The sequence below is a fragment of the Typopeltis vanoorti genome, chromosome 2 (genome assembly GCF_054136105.1).
Source record: "Typopeltis vanoorti isolate ZY-2024b chromosome 2, IOZ_Tvanoo_1.0, whole genome shotgun sequence".
Lineage (NCBI taxonomy): Eukaryota > Metazoa > Arthropoda > Arachnida > Uropygi > Thelyphonidae > Typopeltis > Typopeltis vanoorti.
In genome coordinates, this window is record NC_143550.1 from 89,609,595 (window position 1) to 89,631,707 (window position 22,113).

General features: G+C 36.6%; 1 protein-coding gene across 8 annotated transcripts in view; it reads left to right on the forward strand.

Annotated features, from left to right (window-relative positions):
- The window catches only part of HDAC11 (Histone deacetylase 11), a 318,225-nt gene that overhangs the window by 117,981 nt on the left and 178,131 nt on the right, over positions 1–22,113 (forward strand). For all 8 annotated transcript variants that reach the window (XM_090406559.1, XM_090406582.1, XM_090406593.1 and 5 more), the window contains exon 4: positions 1,237–1,337. In XM_090406559.1, coding sequence (XP_090262685.1) covers positions 1,237–1,337 — 101 coding nt within the window. The remainder of the gene's footprint in view (positions 1–1,236; positions 1,338–22,113) is intronic.

The window sequence follows — 22,113 nt, forward strand, 5'->3', positions numbered from 1 at the left end:
ATGATCTTGATGTAAAGATCGAAAAGTTGGGATAATAAAAAAAGTTTTTTTAACATGGTTGTAAATTCCATAAAATTTTTAAAATGAATTACCATTCAATCATTTTCATCCTTTAACATCATCTCACCATAATCATTCTTCCTTCTACTTACCACTTATCTAAAAAACTCTTGGGTTTTTCTTGGCCTGATTTGCTAATTTTTGCCCCTACTGTAGGTTTGCTGTTCTTATCAACTAAGTCATCTTCCTGGCCTCCTTGTTATACTCCTCGTAATTGATTGCTACGATTATTTTTCTTGTGCTGCCTCCACACTATCCTCTTCTTCCAAATTTCATGCTTAAATCCCTTTATTCATCCATTTGACACTTTATTTAGTCTTTTGACCTTCGGAATACATTCAAATATCAATGTTGTTCAATATCTTTTGGGCATTTTCCATGCAGCATTTATCTCTCTCTTGTTTAACACCTTATCCAAGCTGTTTACTAAGCTTTTCGTAATCACATCCTAGTAATTCCACATATTTCCTTTCCTCACCTTATGACTAGCTACAACCCATGTGATCACTTCATGATCACTCTCTCACTAACTGGAGGGAAGTGTATAACCCCTGCTCACAATCACATCTTCTAATGAAATGATGTGATCTAAAACTCTCGATCCTCATGTGCATACTGCCTAATATAGTTATCTCTGAAGAACTGAAGAAATTCATTTTCCTTATTCCTAAATGCTATCTCTTATTCTAATCTATGCTGCTATAATTAAAATCATCCAAAATAATCACCCTTTCTTTGTTCACTAATTGAGCGTATTAACCAAACTGAATATATTAGTTATCCAAAAATGTTGCTGAATAAGTGTTATATTGTTAAATATTATTGCACTTAGAAGATGAAAAAGCATTGAAACTATTATAAAATAATAACTCCTTGAGTTATTATTTTATTGTGACAATTCAATGGTGATTTATATTTTCACTTCTTTAAAGGCACAGGTTGTTGATGATAATACAGTAATACAACTACAAGAAGCTAGTAAATAAATAAGATCTGTAATTTGCACATTCAAAATCTTATTTAAATAGTTAATTCCAAACAATTGTGCAGGAAAAAATAGAGGATGAAAAATAAAACATTTTATACATTTATACTGGACTAGTCCATTTAATCATCTCCTTGATTTATTTATTTATTGTGATAACTCAATAGTGATTTGTATGTTAACTTCTTTAGAGGCACAGGTTGTTGAAGATAACACAGTAGTACAACCACAAGAAGCTAGTAAACAAGATCTGGAACTTGTGCATCCAGAAAGTTATTTAAATAGATTAAAGGTAATTAAAAAAAAATGTTCTTAAAATATTGTAAAATAAGAAAGAAAGGTTTATTTATCTCTGTATGTATTTAAAAATGTTCTAGATATTTGATATTTTAAGTTTTCATGCAAATAGGATTAATTTCCCTATTAGAGCATTAATTAAGTTTCAAATAAGCTATGTTACCTGGCCAGGACAGGCCATTGAGCCTAACATGTAAGGGAAAAATGAGATTTTAATGATTTATATTTTGCTTATAGTTAATTTTGAAAAGTTATTTGAAAATTAATATGTATTGAAACAACTAGTACCTATGCTGTAATAGCTAATTAACCACTTTAATAAACAACTAAAATGAACACATCTCTAATAAGTAGAACTGGGTCCTAATTAGTATCATCAGCATGATATTCCTGATATGTACCCTCATGGGGGTATACAAGATACTATGATAACACTATATGAAGAATTTACATTTTTAATAATTTCTTATTGACAGTTTTCCTCCATATTTCTCATTTATCTATCAGGATTCTCATTTTATATTTTGGTTTTATAAAGCACTTCTGATTACATCAGTCCACCTTGATTCATGGTCTTTCTATTGTCTTTATCTTGCCTAAAATACTCATTTTGCTAACCTTTCTTCTGCCTTTTTATTTAAGTGACCATTCTTCCTTAAAATATCTATATTCACTCATTCTTGAATGCTATTAATGGCAGATCCTTTTCTAATATCTTAATTTTCAATATGATGCTGCTATTGATGCCACCTGTTCACTTCTTTAATTTTCCTTATCATTAACTCTGGTTTCTAGTCTTTGATTTCCCCTCCCTTTCTTTTTTTTTCTAATGCAATTTTCAGATCCATAAGTTAGAATTGGTATGAACAGTATCTTGTATACAACTAGTTTAATGTTTTGACTAATTATACAGCCCATGAGTATAGAGTCTAATATTTTTACTTTCAGATACCTCTTGACCATTCCCCATGTACATCTAAAATCCATCCCTTGCAGATTCTTATATTAGCACTGCTTCAGGCTGCCTGCTGAGCTTTTTGCAATCACCTCCACTATAATTACATATATACAAGGGTGGTCTGAAAAGTTCTCAGCCTAACAATGAAAAAACTAATTTATAATTTCAAAATTAATATTATTTTTCAACATAATCTCCGTTAAGACTAATACATTTATTCCAATGATGCTACAGCACCATTATTCCATCCATGTAGTAGTTCTCAGTAAGATCTGCAAAAATCCCCTCTGCAGCTGCAATCACTCACCTCTTGATTTGAAGAAAAATGCTGAATAGCTAGGAAGAGTTTTAGTTTTGGGAAGAGACAGAAGTCCGAGGGAGCCAAATCTGCGAAATAGGGTGGATGTTCCAAAAATTCATAGTGCAGATCCCTTAATTTTCCCATTGCCAAAACACCTTTGTGAGCAGGTGCTTTGTCCTGATGAAAGATGATTTTTTTCTTCTGCAAACCAGGTCTTTTCTCACAAATTTTTTCATCTAGTCTATTTAAAAGATCAGAATAATACTCCCCCGTTATTGTTTTACTCTTTTCGATATTCAATAAACAAAATGCCTTTAGAATCCCAAATCACCGATGCCATGACTTTTCCTGCTGATGGAACTGACTTTGTCTTCTTTGGTGCTGAGCAACTGGCTTCTGTCCACTGTTTTGGCTGCTGTTTGGATTCTGGTGTGTAATGGTGAATCCAAGTCTCATCCATAGTAATAAATCAATGCACAAAATCAGTTTTATTCTTGTTAAAACAATCTAAGCACTGTTCAGAGATTTTCATGTGAGTGCATTTTTGATCTCCTGTGAGCAAGCGCAGCACCCCATCTTGTGCAAAGCTTTTCATTTGCAATTCTTCATGCAAAATATATTCCACATGTTCTTTTGACATGCCTATAGTCTCAGCAATTTCATGCACTTTGATGACTCACCGGTCATCTAATACCATATTATGCACTTGATCAATGATTTCTGGTGTTGTTACACTTTTTTGACATCCTTCATGTGGATCATTGTCAAGGCTGGTACGGCCATTTATATTCGGCAGCCCATTTCTTAATTGACGAAAATGAAGGAGAAGAGTGCCCATAAACTTTTATGAACTTTGAATGAATTTCTTTTGGCAGTAAACCTTCTTTTACAAAGAATTTTATAACCACACTATACTCAATTTTATCCATTTCAAGGGATACAGACAATAGTTTTGCTTCAGACAGCTGTATAAAATGAACTATTTGATAGAATGACTTGCAATTTCACATGGATGTTTATGATAGATGTACTAACTTAGGGAAAAAAAAATCATGGCAATAGTGTTGCCATTTATAATCGAGGCCAAGAACTTTTCAGACCACCCTCGTATATATCCCTTCTTAACTGAATATTCTATGTTTGGCAACCTTGCAGTAAAAACTGCATAGTTTCTTGGATGCACTGTGGTTACCTTGGTAATAGACAGATCTGATCCTATGATCAGATCTAGCACTCTCAAATTCCAAGACTCCTTCATTACATGCTGTTGTATATCCTCCATATTCTTTTTTACACTCTCTCTTTCCCCTATCCTCCAGCCTAGCAACACCCAATTCTATATTTTGTTTTATTAACATCTGTCTTGCACTAGATTGCCTTAAATGAACCATCTATGTTTACCTGATGATCTGCTACACCTTTTACTGCAGTTGATCTGCCTGCTATCAGCAGTGCCTCCTCTTCTTGTTCTATTCTCTCTCTCTCTCTCTCTCTCTCTCTCTCTCTCTATCCTCCCAGAAAATACCATATTGTATTCTGCCTTGTATTCTGCCTTGTAATTATATCATCTACTGACAGCCAAGTCTCACTAATGTCTGTTATTTGTGGCACAGTTACATCAAACAATTCCAAAAACTTCTTATCTTTTATTTAGTATTATCTTTTATATTAGTATGCAGTATCTTCATAAGCCCACAACTACCTTTACACCTTATATTGACTACACCATATCATTTGAGCAATTAAATCTGCATTTTTTTGTTTAAACTCACAGTCATCTGCACCTCCCCAATTGTTGTGGTTTTCCTGACTTTGCACTTTCAGTGAACAGTGCTTTCTCAAGATACACCTAACTTCTCCAGATCCATTTAAGCACAATCCACCAGCTTTATTTAAGTCTTTCCATCAATCAGATTCAGTCTTTTATTTAGTATTATCTTTTATATTAGTATGCAGTATCTTCATAAGCCCACAACTACCTTTACACCTTATATTGACTACACCATATCATTTGAGCAATTAAATCTGCATTTTTTTGGTTAAACTCACAGTCATCTGCACCTCCCCAATTGTTGTGGTTTTCCTGACTTTGCACTTTCAGTGAACAGTGCTTTCTCAAGATACACCTAACTTCTCCAGATCCATTTAAGCACAATCCACCAGCTTTATTTAAGTCTTTCCATCAATCAGATTCAGTCAATAGGTCTTCAAAGTGCCTGTCATTCCTTCTGCATAATCTGTGCATTGATTCACTTACAATCATTGTCCTTCTCCCTCAACTCATCTCTATCATAGCATCAGACTCATAATCTTTACTCTCTTGCTCTTCTTTTTCATTTGTTTCTTCCCAATAACTCTATCATGTCTTCTCTCATACAATATTTTTCACCTGCCAACTCGTTAATGCCTGCCAAAACAATCAGCTCTACCAGCTTGGTTGGTCGAGTGGATAGCATATTCACTCTTCAGCCAAAAGGCTGTGAGTTCGAATCCCACCATGGCATTCATATTTGTGATTGTCTATGAAAATACTAGTGGTGGTGGATTGAGTGGTCGAGATGGAGAATTGTGGAGTAGGCCCTCCCTCGATGAGTCTTTTGGACTCCCTGGAGGTGTCACATAATAATAATAATAATCTTACCTTTTTGTAACCTGATGATTTTGCTAATATTGTTAATTTTTGCACATAATCCTCTTTAAGTACTTCTCCTTTCCTAGAATCACCATAAAACATTTTTCCCTTACTCCCTTTCTCTTATTTTCTCATACATTTGTTTCTTATCTCACATCCCTTGTTTTTCTCTCTCTCTCTGTTCTTCTCAGCTCTGCCATTTGCCCAATGTTTTTGCAATTGTCCAATCTCATGATTTTTCCTATGAATGACTCCACATAAGTGTGCTTTTCTGTCATAAGGTTCTCTTCATTCTCCTGACCTTTCACCAGTGCCACTGTACCTTCATCAAGAGTACTGCTGAAACATTTTCCTGACCAACATTCGTTTATCAACATTCTTGTTTTATTTTCTCTTTATCTGCAAGACTAGCCTTTCAAAACATTTGCTACTTTTTTGCTACATAGTCTCATTTACATCCCACAAATTTTCCACCTTTCGTAATGCTTACATTTTGCACATGCACTGAACTAAACAAAATCTCACATATTATGCTCCTCTAATAAAGCCATTGTTGTCTACCATTATTATGTATTTACACCATATCAACAATATCTATTTTAATATGAAATATACAAGTGTTTCTTGAAATTTAAACAATTTTTTGCATACTCATAAAAAACAATATAAAAAAAAACTTGAAGAAATTAAACTAATGTTACAAAATAAAGACTTATTGTTACATTGACCATATATTTATAATGTAGTTAAGTTCTTACACGTTGCCTACTGGTTTCGCTAGTAACTGACTAGCTTTCTCAAGGCTTGCATAGTACAAAAAAAGGTAAATGCAAAAAAGGTTTAAAAATACAAAGAACCGTTAGTACCTGTTAGGTAGCTAGGGTGACACGTTCGCGTGACATAACTACTCAGCATCATGAACACACGTTACATGCAAATGCGTAATATGATTATTTGCGTACTGTAGCTCTGTTGAACTGAGGGAGTTAATTAGATTTTTCCAGGTATCGTTCAGAATAGCCCCTTGATTTCTGTTTAGGTTACTTCCCGTACGTAGTACAACTGCTGCTTCTTTAAATACTCGATGTCTGTAATCCTCTTCTACGTAGGGCACAGAGCTGTTATTCCAGTCTATAGTGTGGTTCGAAGTTGAAAAGTGATGTGCCAATCCTGAGGTGATCGTTCTGTTGTGATTAACATCGCATACATGTTCTTTCTGTCTTATTTCCAGGCTTCTCGAAGTCTGTCCAATTTTCAATCAGCATCATCCACAAGCTAAAAAATTTATCTCTGACAAGGAAGAAGTTCAAACAGAACTGTCTCAAATAGCTACAACTCTATCACAAAATGGTTATCCTAGACACATCATCAACAAATTCCTATACAAAGATAGCCAACAAGAAAGAACAGTGGCCCAGCAAATTTCAACAGCAGTCATCCCCTTTATAGGTTCAACTTCCACAAAAATTGCAAGATTGTTAAAGACACATAACATCAGGGTTGTATTTAAACCAACAAATAGCATAAGATAAGTCCTAAGATTTCCTAAAGACAGTGTGCCATTTTATAAATATCCAGGTGTGTATAATATTCCATGCACATGCAGTCTTTCCTACATTGGACAGACTTCGAGAAGCCTAGAAATAAGACAGAAAGAACATGTAGGCAATGTTAATCACAACAGGACGATCACCTCAGGATTGGCACATCACTTTTCAACTTCGAACCACACTATAGACTGGAATAACAGCTCCATGCCCTACGTAGACGAGGATTAGAGAAATTGAGTATTTAAAAAGCGGCAGTTGTACTACATATGGGAAGTAACCTAAACAGAAATCAAGGGACCATTCTGAACGATACCTGGAAAAATATAATTAACTCCCTCAGTTCAACAGAGCTACAGTATGCAAATAATCATATTACGCGTTTGCATGTAATGCGTGTTCATGATGCTGAGTAGTTATGTGATGCGAACGTGTCACCCTAGCTACCTAACAGGTAATAATGGTTCTTTGTATTTTTTAAACCTTTTTTGCATTTACCTTTTTTTGTACTATGCAAGCCTTGAGAAAGCTAGTCAGTTACTAGCGAAACCGGTTGGCAATGGGTAAGAACTTAAGTACGTTATAAATATACGGTCTATGTAACAATAAGTCTTTATTTTGTAACACTTTATGACCAAAAACATGTACTATTTAAACTAATGTTATTAACTAAGTTTGAAAAAAAAATTGCTTACCTTCCTGCACTCATAATCACCTGATATGCACACATCGTCCTGTAGTGATTTCATGTAATTGCTTCATATTTGGTGTTGTATTATTGCAATAAAAAAAAAATTCAAAATTCATCTTTGTTTTTGGTATTTGCATTAATAGAAAAGAGAAGAGAATTTCAAAAAGAAACACACGTGGCCTTTATTGATTATGAAAAAGCCTTAGACAAAATTAGTAGACAAAAATTGTTTAAATTATTAACCGATTTAAACATACCAAACCAACTTTTACAATCTATTCAAGAAATATATACAGGAAATAAAATAGCAGTTAAATTAGAACACAATTCAGAATGGAAAGATATATCAAGAAGAGTATGACAAGGATGTACTTTCTGCTTTTAAATATATATATAAATGAAATATTAACAATCTGGAAATAGCATAACCGATTTGGTATACAAATGACCCTGCAAATGAAGATAGATACACTACTATTTGCAGATGATCAAATAGTATTAGCTACATCAGAAGATGACTTACAAAGATCATTAAAATCATTAAATGATATCTCAAAGCAATATAATATGGCAATATCTAAAGAAAAAACAAAAATAATGGCATTCAAAGGAGAAAACCCAATAAGAAGTAAAATAGTGATAGATAATAAAATGCTAGAACAAGTAAACACTTTCAGATACTTGGGATGTGATTTATCATATGAAGAAGTAAAAGACATAGACACTAAAATAGCAAACTTTGTCAAAGCAAATGGCATAATAAATAATATATTTAAGCCATCCCTAGTACAAAAACACACTACAATCAGACTATATAATGTCCTGTCAAAACCAACTCTACTATATGGAGGCGAAACATGGACTATGAAAAGGAAAGATGAAAAACGAGTTCAAACAGCAGAAATGATGTTCCTCAGAAAAACAGCTGGATATACCAAGTGGGACCACAAAATAAATGAAGAAATCTTACAATCCCTGAAAATAAAACCAATTACCTAGGCTGTTCAATAAGTAATAAGACTATATTTATACAGAAAACAGATTACCTTTAATCGCCATCATTTACATGGTCTTTTTCGAAGTAACTACCGTGAGACGTGATGCATTTGTCCCAACGTTGCATCTACTTCTTAAACACATGTGAGAGTCCATTTTTGAGAGTTCTTTCAAAACTGCCTCTGCAGCTTTTACACATGCTTTGTTGCTTTCGAAATGGTGGCCTCTTAGTGGTTTGAGCTGAGGAAACAGCCAGAAATCGCACGGTGCGGGATCAGGACTGTATGGAGGGTGTGGTAGGATATCTGTGTTGTTCTTCTGCAAAACGTCCACTACACAACCAGCAATATTGGCCTTTCATTATCATGGTGCAATAAGAAGCCATTCTTCAGCAATGGATGCTTCCTTTTGACGTGCTTGATGATAATTGCTGCTGTGTTGATCATTGTCTCTGTGATGGACGTTGAAGGTCTTCCCTCACTTTCAAGATCTTCCACATTTTGTCTTCCTTCCTTAAAAGTTTTATGCCAGCAAAAAACACTTGCCCTCGACATTGCTTCATCGTGGAAAGCTTCGCGTATCATGTTAAAAGTGTCCGATGCCAATTTTTGCAAACGCACACAAAATTTAATCGCATAACGCTGTTCCAAGGACGCTTCCATTTCGAAGACCAGTCACACCCTGTAGGCGCGTCGATGAGCAGTTGCGTTTAGTCACGTGACACTCTGGCACATCAGCCCGTATACGCCATCTATCAACCTCTTTTGTTAATACATAAAGCAACATTTCTTTATTCTACAGAAATTAATATTGTGATTAATGGTTTTGCCACAGTAAAATTAGTCTTATTACTTATTGAACAGCCCACGTAATTATTACATAAGACAGTATAAGCAAAAATGGCTAGAACATTTAAATCGAATGGACAACAGCAGACTACCAAAATTATTTGGTATCTATAAGCTAAATGAAATTCATGCTACGAATCAAGAAACATAACGACATGGATGAAAACAAAAGGTATTATTAATTCTAGCAGAATGAGTGGGAAAAAATTGCATGGGAATGATAAGTCAAGGTAAACCAGCAATCAGTAGCATGCAGAATTATTACCGCCATACTTTTACAATGCACATTGCTATTGCAACTTGGTGGGAAATCAACTCGCAACGATCAAGGAAATGCTGGGGAATCATACATTGATAACAGTGCACAGTGGATTAGCAGGAACCATACATAAAGTACAGAAAAATGACAGCATGTAAAGTTATAAATACAAACAGTAATGGGGGATGTATCAAAAAAAAAAAAGAACAGAAGAATATGAAAATTATTATTCTTATTATTAACATCTGACCATGGAGTCATTGAATTTCATATTGAAAAGAAGAACATGTAAGAAAGTTTTAAAGCAGATAAAAGTTGAATAGCTCTCAGATTGAACTGTAGATTAAAATATACAAACACTATTAAGAAAAAATTATGAAAGAGTTTGAGAACAGGAACCAAACCTTTGAGATTCAGTGACAAGCCTTGAAGAAAACATTGATTAAATCAGTCAGAGGGGCATGTGGTGAGGTTGTTTGCAAGGATAGAAAAATCAGAACTCCATGGTGGACACAAGAAGTTAAAGAGGCAGTGAAGGAAAAGAAGAAAGCATATCAAAAAGTTCTTGGTGAATAAGTGATCTTGTGCTCTTAGAGAATACAGAGACAAATATGAAAAAGCTAAACATCGTGTAACTACCTAAACAAAAGTCATGGGAAGACTTTGGCAAGAACATAGAAAATAAATATCGGGAAGGTGGCAAAATATTCTGGAGGATTGAAAAAAATAGAGGAAAGAACTGTAAAAGGAATTAGAGATGATAAAGGTGACATGAAAACTGGAGAAAAAGATATCCTTGATGTATAGAGGAAGAATAGTAAAAGGAATACTGGAGGAAAAGATATCCTTGATGAATGGAGTAATTACTTCAAAAAAGTTGAAGTAAAAAAAGCCATTAAAGCCTGAAATGTGGAAAGGCAGTGGGAATAGATGAAATTCGACCAGAAATGCTGAAGTAGGGAGGTATAAAAGTCTTGCAGTTGGCTGTACTGCATAGTCAGAAGGCCTGGGCAAGGGGATGAATTCCAGATGATTGGAGTAGAACTCTCATAGTACCCATATATAAAAAGGAAAACAAAACTGAATGTGAGAATTACAGAGGTATTTTGCTTCTGAGTGTTCCTGGTAAGATTTATACAAGTATACTTCAGAAACAGTTGAGAAGGATTATGGAAGGGAAGCTTGGTGAAGAAAAAGCTGCATTCAGGCAAAAGAGAGGCTGTCAGGATCAGATTTTCACTTTACAACAAATAGTTGAGAAATCGTGAGAATATAACATGTATTTATAAAAATCTGTATTTAAGTTTTGTAGACCTGCAAAAGACATATGAGAAGGTGCCAAGAGAAAAGTTATTTAAAATGCTGCAGTTGTATGGTATCAGTGGGACATTATATCAAGTATTACTTAGTCTTTATTTAAGTTGTAAGTCAGCAGTTAGGATTGAACGAAGTACAGGGAGATGGTTTGATGTTAAATCTGGTGTCAGACAAGGATATACACTATCCTCTCTGTTATTCATTATCTATACAGATCACAATATGAAGGAAAGCAGTATTAAATCTGATATCAAAATTGGAGATGTTAATCTCAGCTCTTTACTTTTACTTTTAAATAAATCCAGTACAAGTCTGGAAGATTCACTGATTAAATGGAATAACTTTTGTAATAAATTTGGTATGAAAATCAGCAGTAACAGGACAAAGACAATGAAAATATGCAGAAACATTGAAAATATCAACTGCATCATGAATGGAAAACCTAAGGAACAAGTAAAGCATTTCAGCTACTTAGGGACAATTTTTAGTGAAGATGGTAAGTTAAATATGGAAATGCATAATAGAATCAACAAAGTCGGTATGGTAGGAAGTCAGTTGAAATAAATTTATATGGAATAAAAGAGAAATTAGTCAAACAACTAAATTAGTTATATACAAGACAGTGTTTAAACTAAATTTAACTTATGTATCTGAGAGTTCAGTTAGAAATAAAACACTTGATCAAAGATCAGAGACCACAGATATGAGAGTCCTGAGAAAGATGAGAGGCATGAACAGATGGCATCAATGGCAATATCATATTAAAAACAAGGATATTAGAAAATAACTTGACATTGTCAGCATCCAGGAATGTGTTAGCAGAGCTAATCTCAGAAGAGGTGGTATGGTCACTTAAACAGAATGGGAGAGGAAAGATTAACAAAACAAGTGTTCTCTGCCAGATTAGAAAGGAAAACGACCCAGAGGAAGACCAAGAGATAGGTAGATTGATACAATTAAAAGTGCCTTAGAAGACAGAAATATAAGATTTGATAATGTTGGTATCCTGACAGATAACAGATTGATTTGGTGGAAAATTATTGACAGGAAGTTAGTTATGATATAAGTTTTTCATGTAGTACCCTCATAATATCCTGTACACCCCTGAATAGACATGCAGGAGTATCAAAGAGATGGGAATGCATGTGGAATTATAAGGCAGGTGATTATAATAGTCTTAGATGTCAACTTGGGGAAGTTTCATGGAGGGAGGAATTGGAAGGACGGGATACCATTAGTGCTTGGGAAATTGTGAAGGAATATTTGTTAGCAGCAATAGTAAGCTGTATTCCATGAGTGAAGAAGAGGACACAATTTGGATGACAAACAGTATTAAACAGGAACTGCATGCGAAAAAGAGGCTATGGAAGAGATATAAGGAGACAAGTGAAGAGGAGATGCATGAAGAATATAAGACACAGGCCAGGAGAGTGACTAGTATGGAAAGGAAGGCGATTGGCCCTAATGATCCAAAGAAAATCCTAGGGAATTTTTTAGCTATGTGGCCAGTAGGAGGAGAAATGATTGTGGAAGAATGACATTGTGGGATTAAAAATGAGAATAGAATGACTGATGCAGAGGACATAGTGGAATTGCTCAATGAACACTCTATATTTCATCTGGAGGAGTCAATTTGAATACTAGAGGGATAGGGCAGGTTCGAGGTTTAAAAGTGCAGGAGGAGAGTGTGTTCCAAATACTGAGTACTCTGGATATCAGTAAAGCTGTGGGACTGGATTGTATTTCGCCACAGGTTTTGAGAGAATGTGCTAAAGAACTGACAGTGCCTTTGACCTGGGTTTTCAATGAAAGTCTGGCTGCGGGAAAGGTGTCCAGAGAATGGAAGGAAGGTAAGATAGTGCCATTGCATAAGGGTGGTAGCAGACTGGAGGTGTCTAATTATAGGCCAGTTTTTGTGTCATCAGTAGTTGTTAAGATCTTGGAGAAATTAGTGAGGGACCGTATGCAGCATTATGCAGATGAGGGTAATGCTATCTGTGAGAGTCAACATGGATTTGTGATGGGCATGCTTGTTTTAGCAATATGCTAGCCTTTTATAATAAAGTTACAAGAGCAGTAGATGATGGATAGGGCATATACTGCCATTTTCTTGGACTTAGCAAAGCCATTTGACAGGGTGCCACATGATAAGCTGATATTTAAGTTGCAGCACATGGGTCTAGATGTCAGATTGGCTGTCCGATAGGTATCAGAGAGTTGTGTATGGTGGGGTAGTTTCAATGAGGCAGAGGGTTACAAGTGGGGGTCCCACAGGGCTCAGTACTGGGACCTATATTGTTTAACCTTTATATCAGTGACATTGTCAGTGGATTGCAGGAGGATATTCAATTGTTTGAGGATGATGCGAAGCTGGGAAGGGTTATTAGTAATAGTGCAGATGTGGTAGCCCTGCAAGAGGATTTGAATAAGCTAGACAGATAGGCAAATGATTGGGGGCGTTTGTTTAATGCAAAATGTAAAGTCTCGAGGTTTGGGACACATCGATGGGACGCTGCATACTCTATGGGGGGGGAGCTGTACTGGAGGAAGTAGGGGAGACAAGCGATCTGGGATTGATGATTGATAGAAACCTGAAATTAAAGGGACATATTGCGAAGGTGGTGAGGGTTACATTATTGCAGCAATACTGAGGATTGCTGCAATAATGAGAAGGACACTGACCTGCAGTGATAAAGAGTTATCATTCCATTGTATAAGACTCTGATCAGACCACACTTAAGAGCATCAATTCAACACAACAAACCCGAGAAATCTGGATTAGCTCAGCATGGATTAGAAACAAGCCACAACATCCTTTGGTCCAAGACTCTCCTCCTACACAGATGTCGCTACAAATTTGAATGTTTATTTAAAGAAAGTGTAGAGGCCTTATTTCAATGTCCTAACTTGAATCATGATGACTGTATATCTATATCAAAAATTTGGGAAAGTTTAATCAGGATAACACATTAATATTTTTTTTTAATGTAAGTTTCCTATATTAGTCTAATGTTATTTAAGTTTATTATATGAATTTCTGAATTAATATCTTTAATTATGACTTTAAAAATGTTTACTCTTCTAATACTTAGTAATATGACATCACGTGGCTCGTTCTATGTGTGAATGATCAATTGTTTGTATTCCACCTTGTTTTTTTAAAACTATTCCTATGTAGCTACTGAAGATGGTCTGTAATATTCAGACCGAAATATTTGGCAAATTAAACATTATTCTTGTGTAAACATATATATATTTCTAACACTTAGACTGTTGTTCGCAGATTTGGTCCTCAGGATTTGAAGGGGGGGGGGGTAAATTAACTGTGGAAATGGTACAAAGGTGGATAACAAAGATGGTTTCAGGACTGTACAATGTTAGTTATGAGGATCGGCTGAGGGAATGTGGACTGCAGAGTTTGGTGGATAGAAGAAGGAGTGGTGATATGATTGAGACTTTTAAACTGTTGAGAGGTGGTTACAGGGTTGACACTGGGGAGTTCTTTCACTTGGTTGAACAGTGGGAAGGAGTTATAAAAAAAGGGTCATCCCTGGAAGTTACGAAAGGAAACTGTGAGCAAGAGGGTGAGGAGTGGTTTCTTTTCTTGGAAGGTGGTTGAACCATGGAATGCATTGCCTGATAGAGTGGTGCGAGCGGGAACGGTCAATGAGTTTAAGGAGTGGTATGATAGACTTTGTGTTTCCTAGGAGGGACCTTCCATGATGAGTCTTGATAGACTTTGTATTTCTTAGGAAGGACCTCCTGCGATGAGTCTTTTGACTCCATGGAGGCCTAAATTATAATAATAATAATGTCAGGAATTTGGTGATGATCACCTGATGAGTTCTAAGTCAAAGGACTCTCCATACTCTTTCATTCAAAAATGATTATTGAACCATGCTTTAAACTCATTCACAGTTTCTGCACTCAACACACTTTTTTCCAGGCAATGCATTCCTCTTACGAATCAGTCTCCATGCAAAGAACATGCTTCTCACTCCCCTGCTTACACCATCCTTTTGGAGCTTCCAGTGATGGCATTTTGTTCTACCTTTGTCTCTGTCTACTCTATGAAAATTTTTTCTGCATTAATCTGGTAACAAACCCTCACTAACTTGTATGTCTCAATCACATTCCCTCTTCTTTTTCTATTCACAAGGCTCCATAAGTTGCATTTCCTCAGTCTCTCTTCATATCTGACATTCCGTAGACCTGACAGTAACTTGGTAAACCTTCTCTGTACCTTCTCCAATACCTCCTCATTCCCATGAAAACCAGGTGACCAAAGCTGTGCACAGTAGTCCATATGTGGCCTGATCAAGCATTATGCAGGGGAACCATAACCTCTTTTCTGCATGTCAATGCCCTCCTCATTGTTGCCATAATCTGTTTGATGTTCTTACAATTTTACAATGTGATCCTTAAACTCCAAGTCTCTGCCCACCATCACTCCCAGATCTATCATCTCTTCCACCTCCTTCAAAATTTTCCCATTAATTGCATACTCTGCATTTCAACCTTACTTATCTTCCAGATTTCAAAACCTTTTGATTTGAAACATTGAATTTTGAACCCCCCCCCCACCCACTTGCCCATTCACATAGTCTGTTGAGATTCTTCTTCAAGGCCACATCAGCTGTTCTACTTCTCATAGTTCCTCCCAACTTTACATCATTGGCAAACAGCTGCATATCTCTAGTTTAGCTGGTCCCAAAACAGATTTTGGGACCAGCTTAACTTGTCCACTAGTGAGCTTCGTTGTTTGATATATCACTCCTTCACACAGTGTACTGATATCTATCAGAAAGCCAATCAGCTGATATCTATCAGACAGCCAAACAGATCAGATTAGATAACTTACTAGTATGTTATCTAATCTGATCTGTTTCAATTTAGCTACTAGCTTGTCATGTGGTGGTCAATCAAAGACATTTGAAAAATCCAAGTGCAACTTCTTTATCCATTTGTCACTTTGTTGTAACATATAAGCAGATTGCTAAAGAATAACCCTAACAAACTCATGCTCACCATCATAAAGATATATCTGTTATCAACCCATTTCTGAATCCTATTCCTCACCAACTTCTTTAACACCTTAACAACTTCGAATACACAGATTGGCCTATAATTTGTAGCCTCAGTCATATCTCCTCCCCCACTCACTTTGTGAAGTGGAACAATTTTTTCCACCTTCCATTCCTCTGGGACCAACCCTGTTACAAGACTGATGCTAAAGTGTGCCAAAGGTGCAATTAATTCCCCAGAGCATTCCTTCAAGACACAGAGATATATTGCCAAGTTCTACTTCCCCATTAACATCAAGTTTACTTAATTCTTCATATTATTTAAATGAAATTATAAAAATGCAAATCAGGAATTAAAGCTTAAATTTTGAATTGAATCGAATTGATACAATAACTTAACGGAAATCTTCATTGTGAATTAAATATTTGCAGTCTGTGCCATTAAAATGCAAAATAATCTGAAAACTTAATTAGCTGTTCAGCTTTATAATTGGTCACTTCCACTTACAAAGGATTTTTGTGGGGGTGGGGACAGCTAACTGTCATTAGTCAGCCTAAGGATAGGAGGAAAATGATTGGAATGTCTGACATGAATAAGTTATCTTCCTAATTAGACAGACTTAAAAAGTTTTAATTCTCTGTCCAACACAGACTTCATAACTTTTTTCATAAAAAGTTAGAAAGCTAGTGTGAGCAACCAAGCAAATGGCTTATTTTGTGTTTAAAAATGTTTTGTTCTTTTTTAGTTTTTTACTTTTAAATAAAGAATTAACTTTTTTTAATGTGACTCCCATTTCTGAAAAGTTGTAAACTCTATAATACATTCAATACTGTAGTACTAAATATAAAGTGTTCAGGCCACTTTCATCATAATGTATCTTCCTCAATGTGAGGGTGCAGCACAATGTCCTTCCAATCCTCTCTTTTGCTCTTTTTTTTTTTTGTTTTGTTTCAGTGTAGTCACATGATCCTGTCCATGATCTTTTTTCATCAAACTACCTTCTTGTTTTATCTCTTGATCCTCTTCCCAAAATCCTTCCTTCTAAAACTGTTAGTGCCCTCTGTCCTGCTGATCCCCTCAATACATGTCCTGCCAGTCTCATCTTTCTCTTGATCATTTCCTGTAATAAAGATTTCTGTGTTTTCATTCTTTGTAGTACCTCTGCATTTGTCATGTGCTCTGTCCATGAGATTTTCAGGACTTTTCTGTAGCACCACATTTCAAAGGCCATTATCTGTTGCCTTACTCTCTTCTTGAATATCCAGGTCTCACTACCATATGTGAAAATTGGCCATATTAATATTCTTATCGTTCTTTTCTTTTCTTTTAGGCTTACACGGTAATCCGAATGAATTTTTGAAAATTATGGAGACAACTACCGTGTTTGTATAAAAACTTTAGTTTAATATAACTAAAATCTACATTCGACGTTTCGACCTTTATGTCAAGGTCATCTTCTGGAGCATACAACCATACACAGGAAACAAGCTATACTACAATCAGATTGGTTTGTTAAAGACACTGACCAACCGCTACAACAATTGTTGGCCTGACCATGTAAATAAAATAAAATAAAAAATAAAAAATTATACATCAACGCTAGAGTGCTATTATTAGTTGTCTACTATATACATATATTAACATCATTCCAGTCAGTTGGTATGGAATGGTTTCTGATACTAGCTAAGGATTGGCTAGAGTCCTGACTTATGCTGGATCTTTCATATTAGGTAGGCTGAATGTGTGCCATCCAGATCCTTGGAATTTTTATGCCATCTTTGTTGTTGATATTTGGGTGGATTATCAGGATTTCACAGGATTCCTTAAATTTCCTTTCGTACCAGGTTTTTGTGCGGTGTAAGGAGCAGGTGCTTTTCCAGTTGATATGGTGTAAGGTGTTGAATGCGTGGTCTGAGAGGCCTGCTTCACCATAATGGTTATATTTAATGTGTCTAATGTGTTCTTTCTTACGTATAGGGATTGTCCATCCTGTTTCACCAATGTACGGTAAGTTACAGGTGCAGCGGATGCAATAGACTCCAGGATGTGCTAATGGAAGGAGAGGATCCTTAGAGGAGTTGAATATGGCTTTAAGTTTAGTGGGTGGTTTAAAGGTGGCATTGAGGTTATAATGTTGTAGGATTCTGTTGATTTTTTCTGATAATCCTTTAATGTATGTGAAAGCTATGGTTTTACTGTAGTCTAGATTTGTTTTTTGTTGTAGTTTTTTAGAGTATTTTATTAACATTATTTTTGTTATAGCCATTATTTATGAATGTGTCACTAATGATTTTTAGTTCTTGTTTCAGGGCTTGCTGGTTAGAGCAAATAGCTGTGGCTCTGTTTTTAAAGGTGTTAATGACTCCATATTTTTGTGATGGGTATGAATTAGCATGTATGTATTGGCCAGTGTGTGTCTGTTTTCGGTAGACCGTGAAGGATAGACTGTCTGAAGGAAGACGTGTGACTAGTGTGTCTAGGAACTGGAGTGAATTTTGGTTTTCGATTTCGATGGTAATTGTATGCGTTCTTGTTGTTTGTTCAGGTGGCTGAGGAATGTGTTTAGCGTTTGTTGCTCATGCGGCATGATCGCGAACACGTCGTCAACGTACCTAAGCCAGACTTTTGGTCTTAGCGTGGCGGAATCAAGAGCCCTTTGCTCAAAGGTTTCCATGTAGAAGTTGGTGATTGGGGTGAATAGTGGTGAACCCATGGCCGTACCTTCTTTTTGTAGGTAGAATTTGTTTTGCCACACAAAGTAACTGGACTTTAGTACGTGGACAAAGAGGGCCGTGATGTCGGGTGAAAATTTGTTCTGTAGTAAGAGAATTGTGTCATTGATGGGGACATTAGTGAAAAGGGCAGAAACATCGAAACTGACTAATAAGTCGTCTTTGTCGAGTGTTATGTTTTTAATTTTGTTTATAAAGTGTTGTGTGTTTTTTATGTAGGAGGGGGAATGACCTACCAACTCCTTGAGTGTTGCCGCTAATTTCTTGGCTAAGTGGTAATTGGGACTGTCTATTCCTTCCACAATTGGTTGAAGGGGCACATTTTGTTTGTGTATTTTCGGAACCCCATATAATCTGGGGGAGGGGCGTAGTGGGGTTTAAGTTTTTTAACCGTGTGCTAATTCTGTTTTTGTCAGGTTGTTCTGTATGGTTTTCTTAGTATTCAGGACATTACTGGTTTCTAGTCGTATTTTATCTGCTATATTGTTAGCTAGGGATCTGATGCCTCTTTCAATGTGGTAGATAAAATCCAATTTGTTTACCTTTTTAGGTGCTATTGCATAGTTCAGTCCTTTATTCAGTAGCGTAAGTTCGGCGTTGTTCAGGGTGTGGTTTGATAGGTTAATCACATGGTTCTTGCTTGTCGGTGGTTGGTCGCTCCTTGTCTTCCTTGTTTGTTGTTCATTGTTGGTGTTTATCGGGGAAGAACCCCCTCTTGATTGGATGGATTCCTGTGATTGGCCGCCATATTTTGCCATTGTTTCAAACTGTGGAATTTTTTCTTGAGATTTTCTTTGTTCTTTTCCAGGGAATGTTTGGCCGAATTGTCAGTAATTCTTTCAAATGTTTGTAGAATGTCTGGATTAACATAGTTCGATAGTTTGGATTGTAATTTAGAAACCAGATTTTGTGTTTGTAGCTAGGTTTTGGCAGGCTGTTTGAATCTGTTCTCTAAGCATTGCTTTTTCTGTGCAGTCATAGATACGGAGTGCCTTAGTGGACGTAAATTTCTTTTATTATTATTATTATTCCAGGCAACTCCAGGGAGTCATTAGACTCATCGAGGGAGACCCCCAAATCATAATCATCACAACTATTCGACATTCATACAGTATCTATCATACCTCTCCTTAAACTCATTCACTGTCACAGCATCCACCCACAGACTCTGGGGAGTGCATTCCACTCATTCACCACTCTAAAAGTAAAGAACCCAGCTCTAACACACCTTTACTAACCACAGCTTTGCCCAGTTTCCATGGATGTCCCCTAGTCCTCCCACAACCAGCCCTATTCTCAAAAATATCTTCTGAATTAATTTTATAGAAACCCTTCAGTAATTTGAATGTCTCAATCATATCTACCCTCCTCCGCCTATCAACCCAATTTTTGCAACCCACAAATCCTCAACCTGTTCTCATAAGGTTCATTCCACAGACCTGCTATCATCTTGATCCCTCACCTCTTGATCCTCTCCACCTCCTCCCCATCAAATGACCAAATCTGGTCGCAGTAGTCGAGATGGGGGTCTTATCAAGGCTCGATACAGAGGAACAATAACCTGCTTGTCAATGTATTCTTCAGCAACCAAGTGATTTGATGAGCTGATTCCGGCCACTTTTGCAATGTGCCCCCCTAAACTTCAAATCCTTATCCACCAACACTCCTAAATCCCAAGCCTCATCAGTTTCTTGGAGTACAGTTCCACCAATGTAGTAATCTGCTGCTAATCTTTCTCACCCCAAAATGTATAACCTTACATTTTGCCACATTAAAATTGACATCCATTCACCTTAGCTCAGACCTCCAATCTATCCAAATCATCTTGCAAAATTTTGACGTCAATCTGCATTCACTATTGCCCTATCCAACTTTGCATCATCCGCAAACAAATGAACTGTTCCTCTCAGATCCTTTCCTATATCATTAATGGACAAATTAAACAGCAGTGGTACAAGAACAGATCCTTGTGGCACACCACTAGTCACAGGCCATCTTGTGGACTCTACTCCTGAATAAACCACTCTCTGATATCTCTCTGTCAACCACCCTCCTATCCATCTCACCAACCCTATATCCATCCCCATATGCTGCAATTTATTGATTAGAATTCCATGTAGTTATCCTGTCAAAGGCCTTAGCAAGGTCCCAGTAGAATCACTGTTAAACCCATTACCCTTATCCAGTTCAGCTGTCACTGTGTTATAATACGTGAGCAAGTTACTGAGGCATGACCTACCCTTCACAAAACCATGCTGTTCCTGATATAGTATCCCATTTTCTTCTATCCAAATCTATGTATTTTCCTCTTGACTATTTTCTCCAAGACCTTGATAATGATTCCTGTTATGCTAATTGGCCCGGTAATTTTTCAACAGCAGCCTTGGAACCACCTTTATGCAGTGGAACTATTTTCCCCTCTTTCCACCCCTTGGGACTAACCTCAGACCCGAGGCTCAAATTAAACAAAATAGTCAAGGGCACTGACAATTCTTTAGCCGCTTCACGTACGAACTGGTATATCCATCCAATACCACAGATGTATTGACATTGAGGTTCTGTAATAGACTAGTTACCTCTACTTCATTCATCACAATTCCCAGTATAAGCTGTTGGTTCTTCCATTCCTGCAATGTCACCACCTGGATGATATACTCTTGCAAAGTGCTCGCTCAATAATTCCACTATATCGACTGATTCGATTACCTCCCTACCCTCAGCATTTTTTAAGATCATTCTACCACGAACATTTTTCCTTTTACTTGCAACATATTGAAAAAACTGTTTGGGATTCTCTTTAGCCTGCATGGCCAATTTTCTTTCGTAATCCGCTTTTGCTTTTCTTACCACCCTTGTTACCATCCTGGCCTGAGCTTTATACTGTTCCTGCACCTACTGGTTACCTTTCTCCTTAAATTCCCTCCACAATTGTTTCTTTTTTTGCAGCTCAAGCTTAATAGTGTTATTCATCCATTTAACCCCTACTTGATTTATTATTCGGACTCTTGGTATACATGCAACCATTGCCTCCTGCAAACACTTCTTAACCACCTCCCATGCACTATTAACATCCAGCCCTTGCAGTTTTACATGCCATGGCACTGAGCCAAGCACACACCTAAGCTTGTCATACTTACCAGCCTTGTAATTCCATATGTACCCTGTCTTAATTGTAAATTCCACTCCTTTAGCCACCTCCCAAGTCATGACCTTATGGTCACTCTCACCAGTTGGTGGCAACATGGTCATGTTCGTTACAGCCACATTCTCAGTTGCCATTACTAGGGCAAGCATTCTCTGCCCCCTGGTATTTTCCACTACATGCTGCCGCAGATAGTTGTTCCTTAATAACCGCATAAAATCCAATTCCTTCCTCCCATGTGCCCTCTCCTCTTTCCAGTCAATGTTACCATAATTGAAATCACCCATAATAATTGTCCTCCTTCCACTCATTTCTTCTATTTG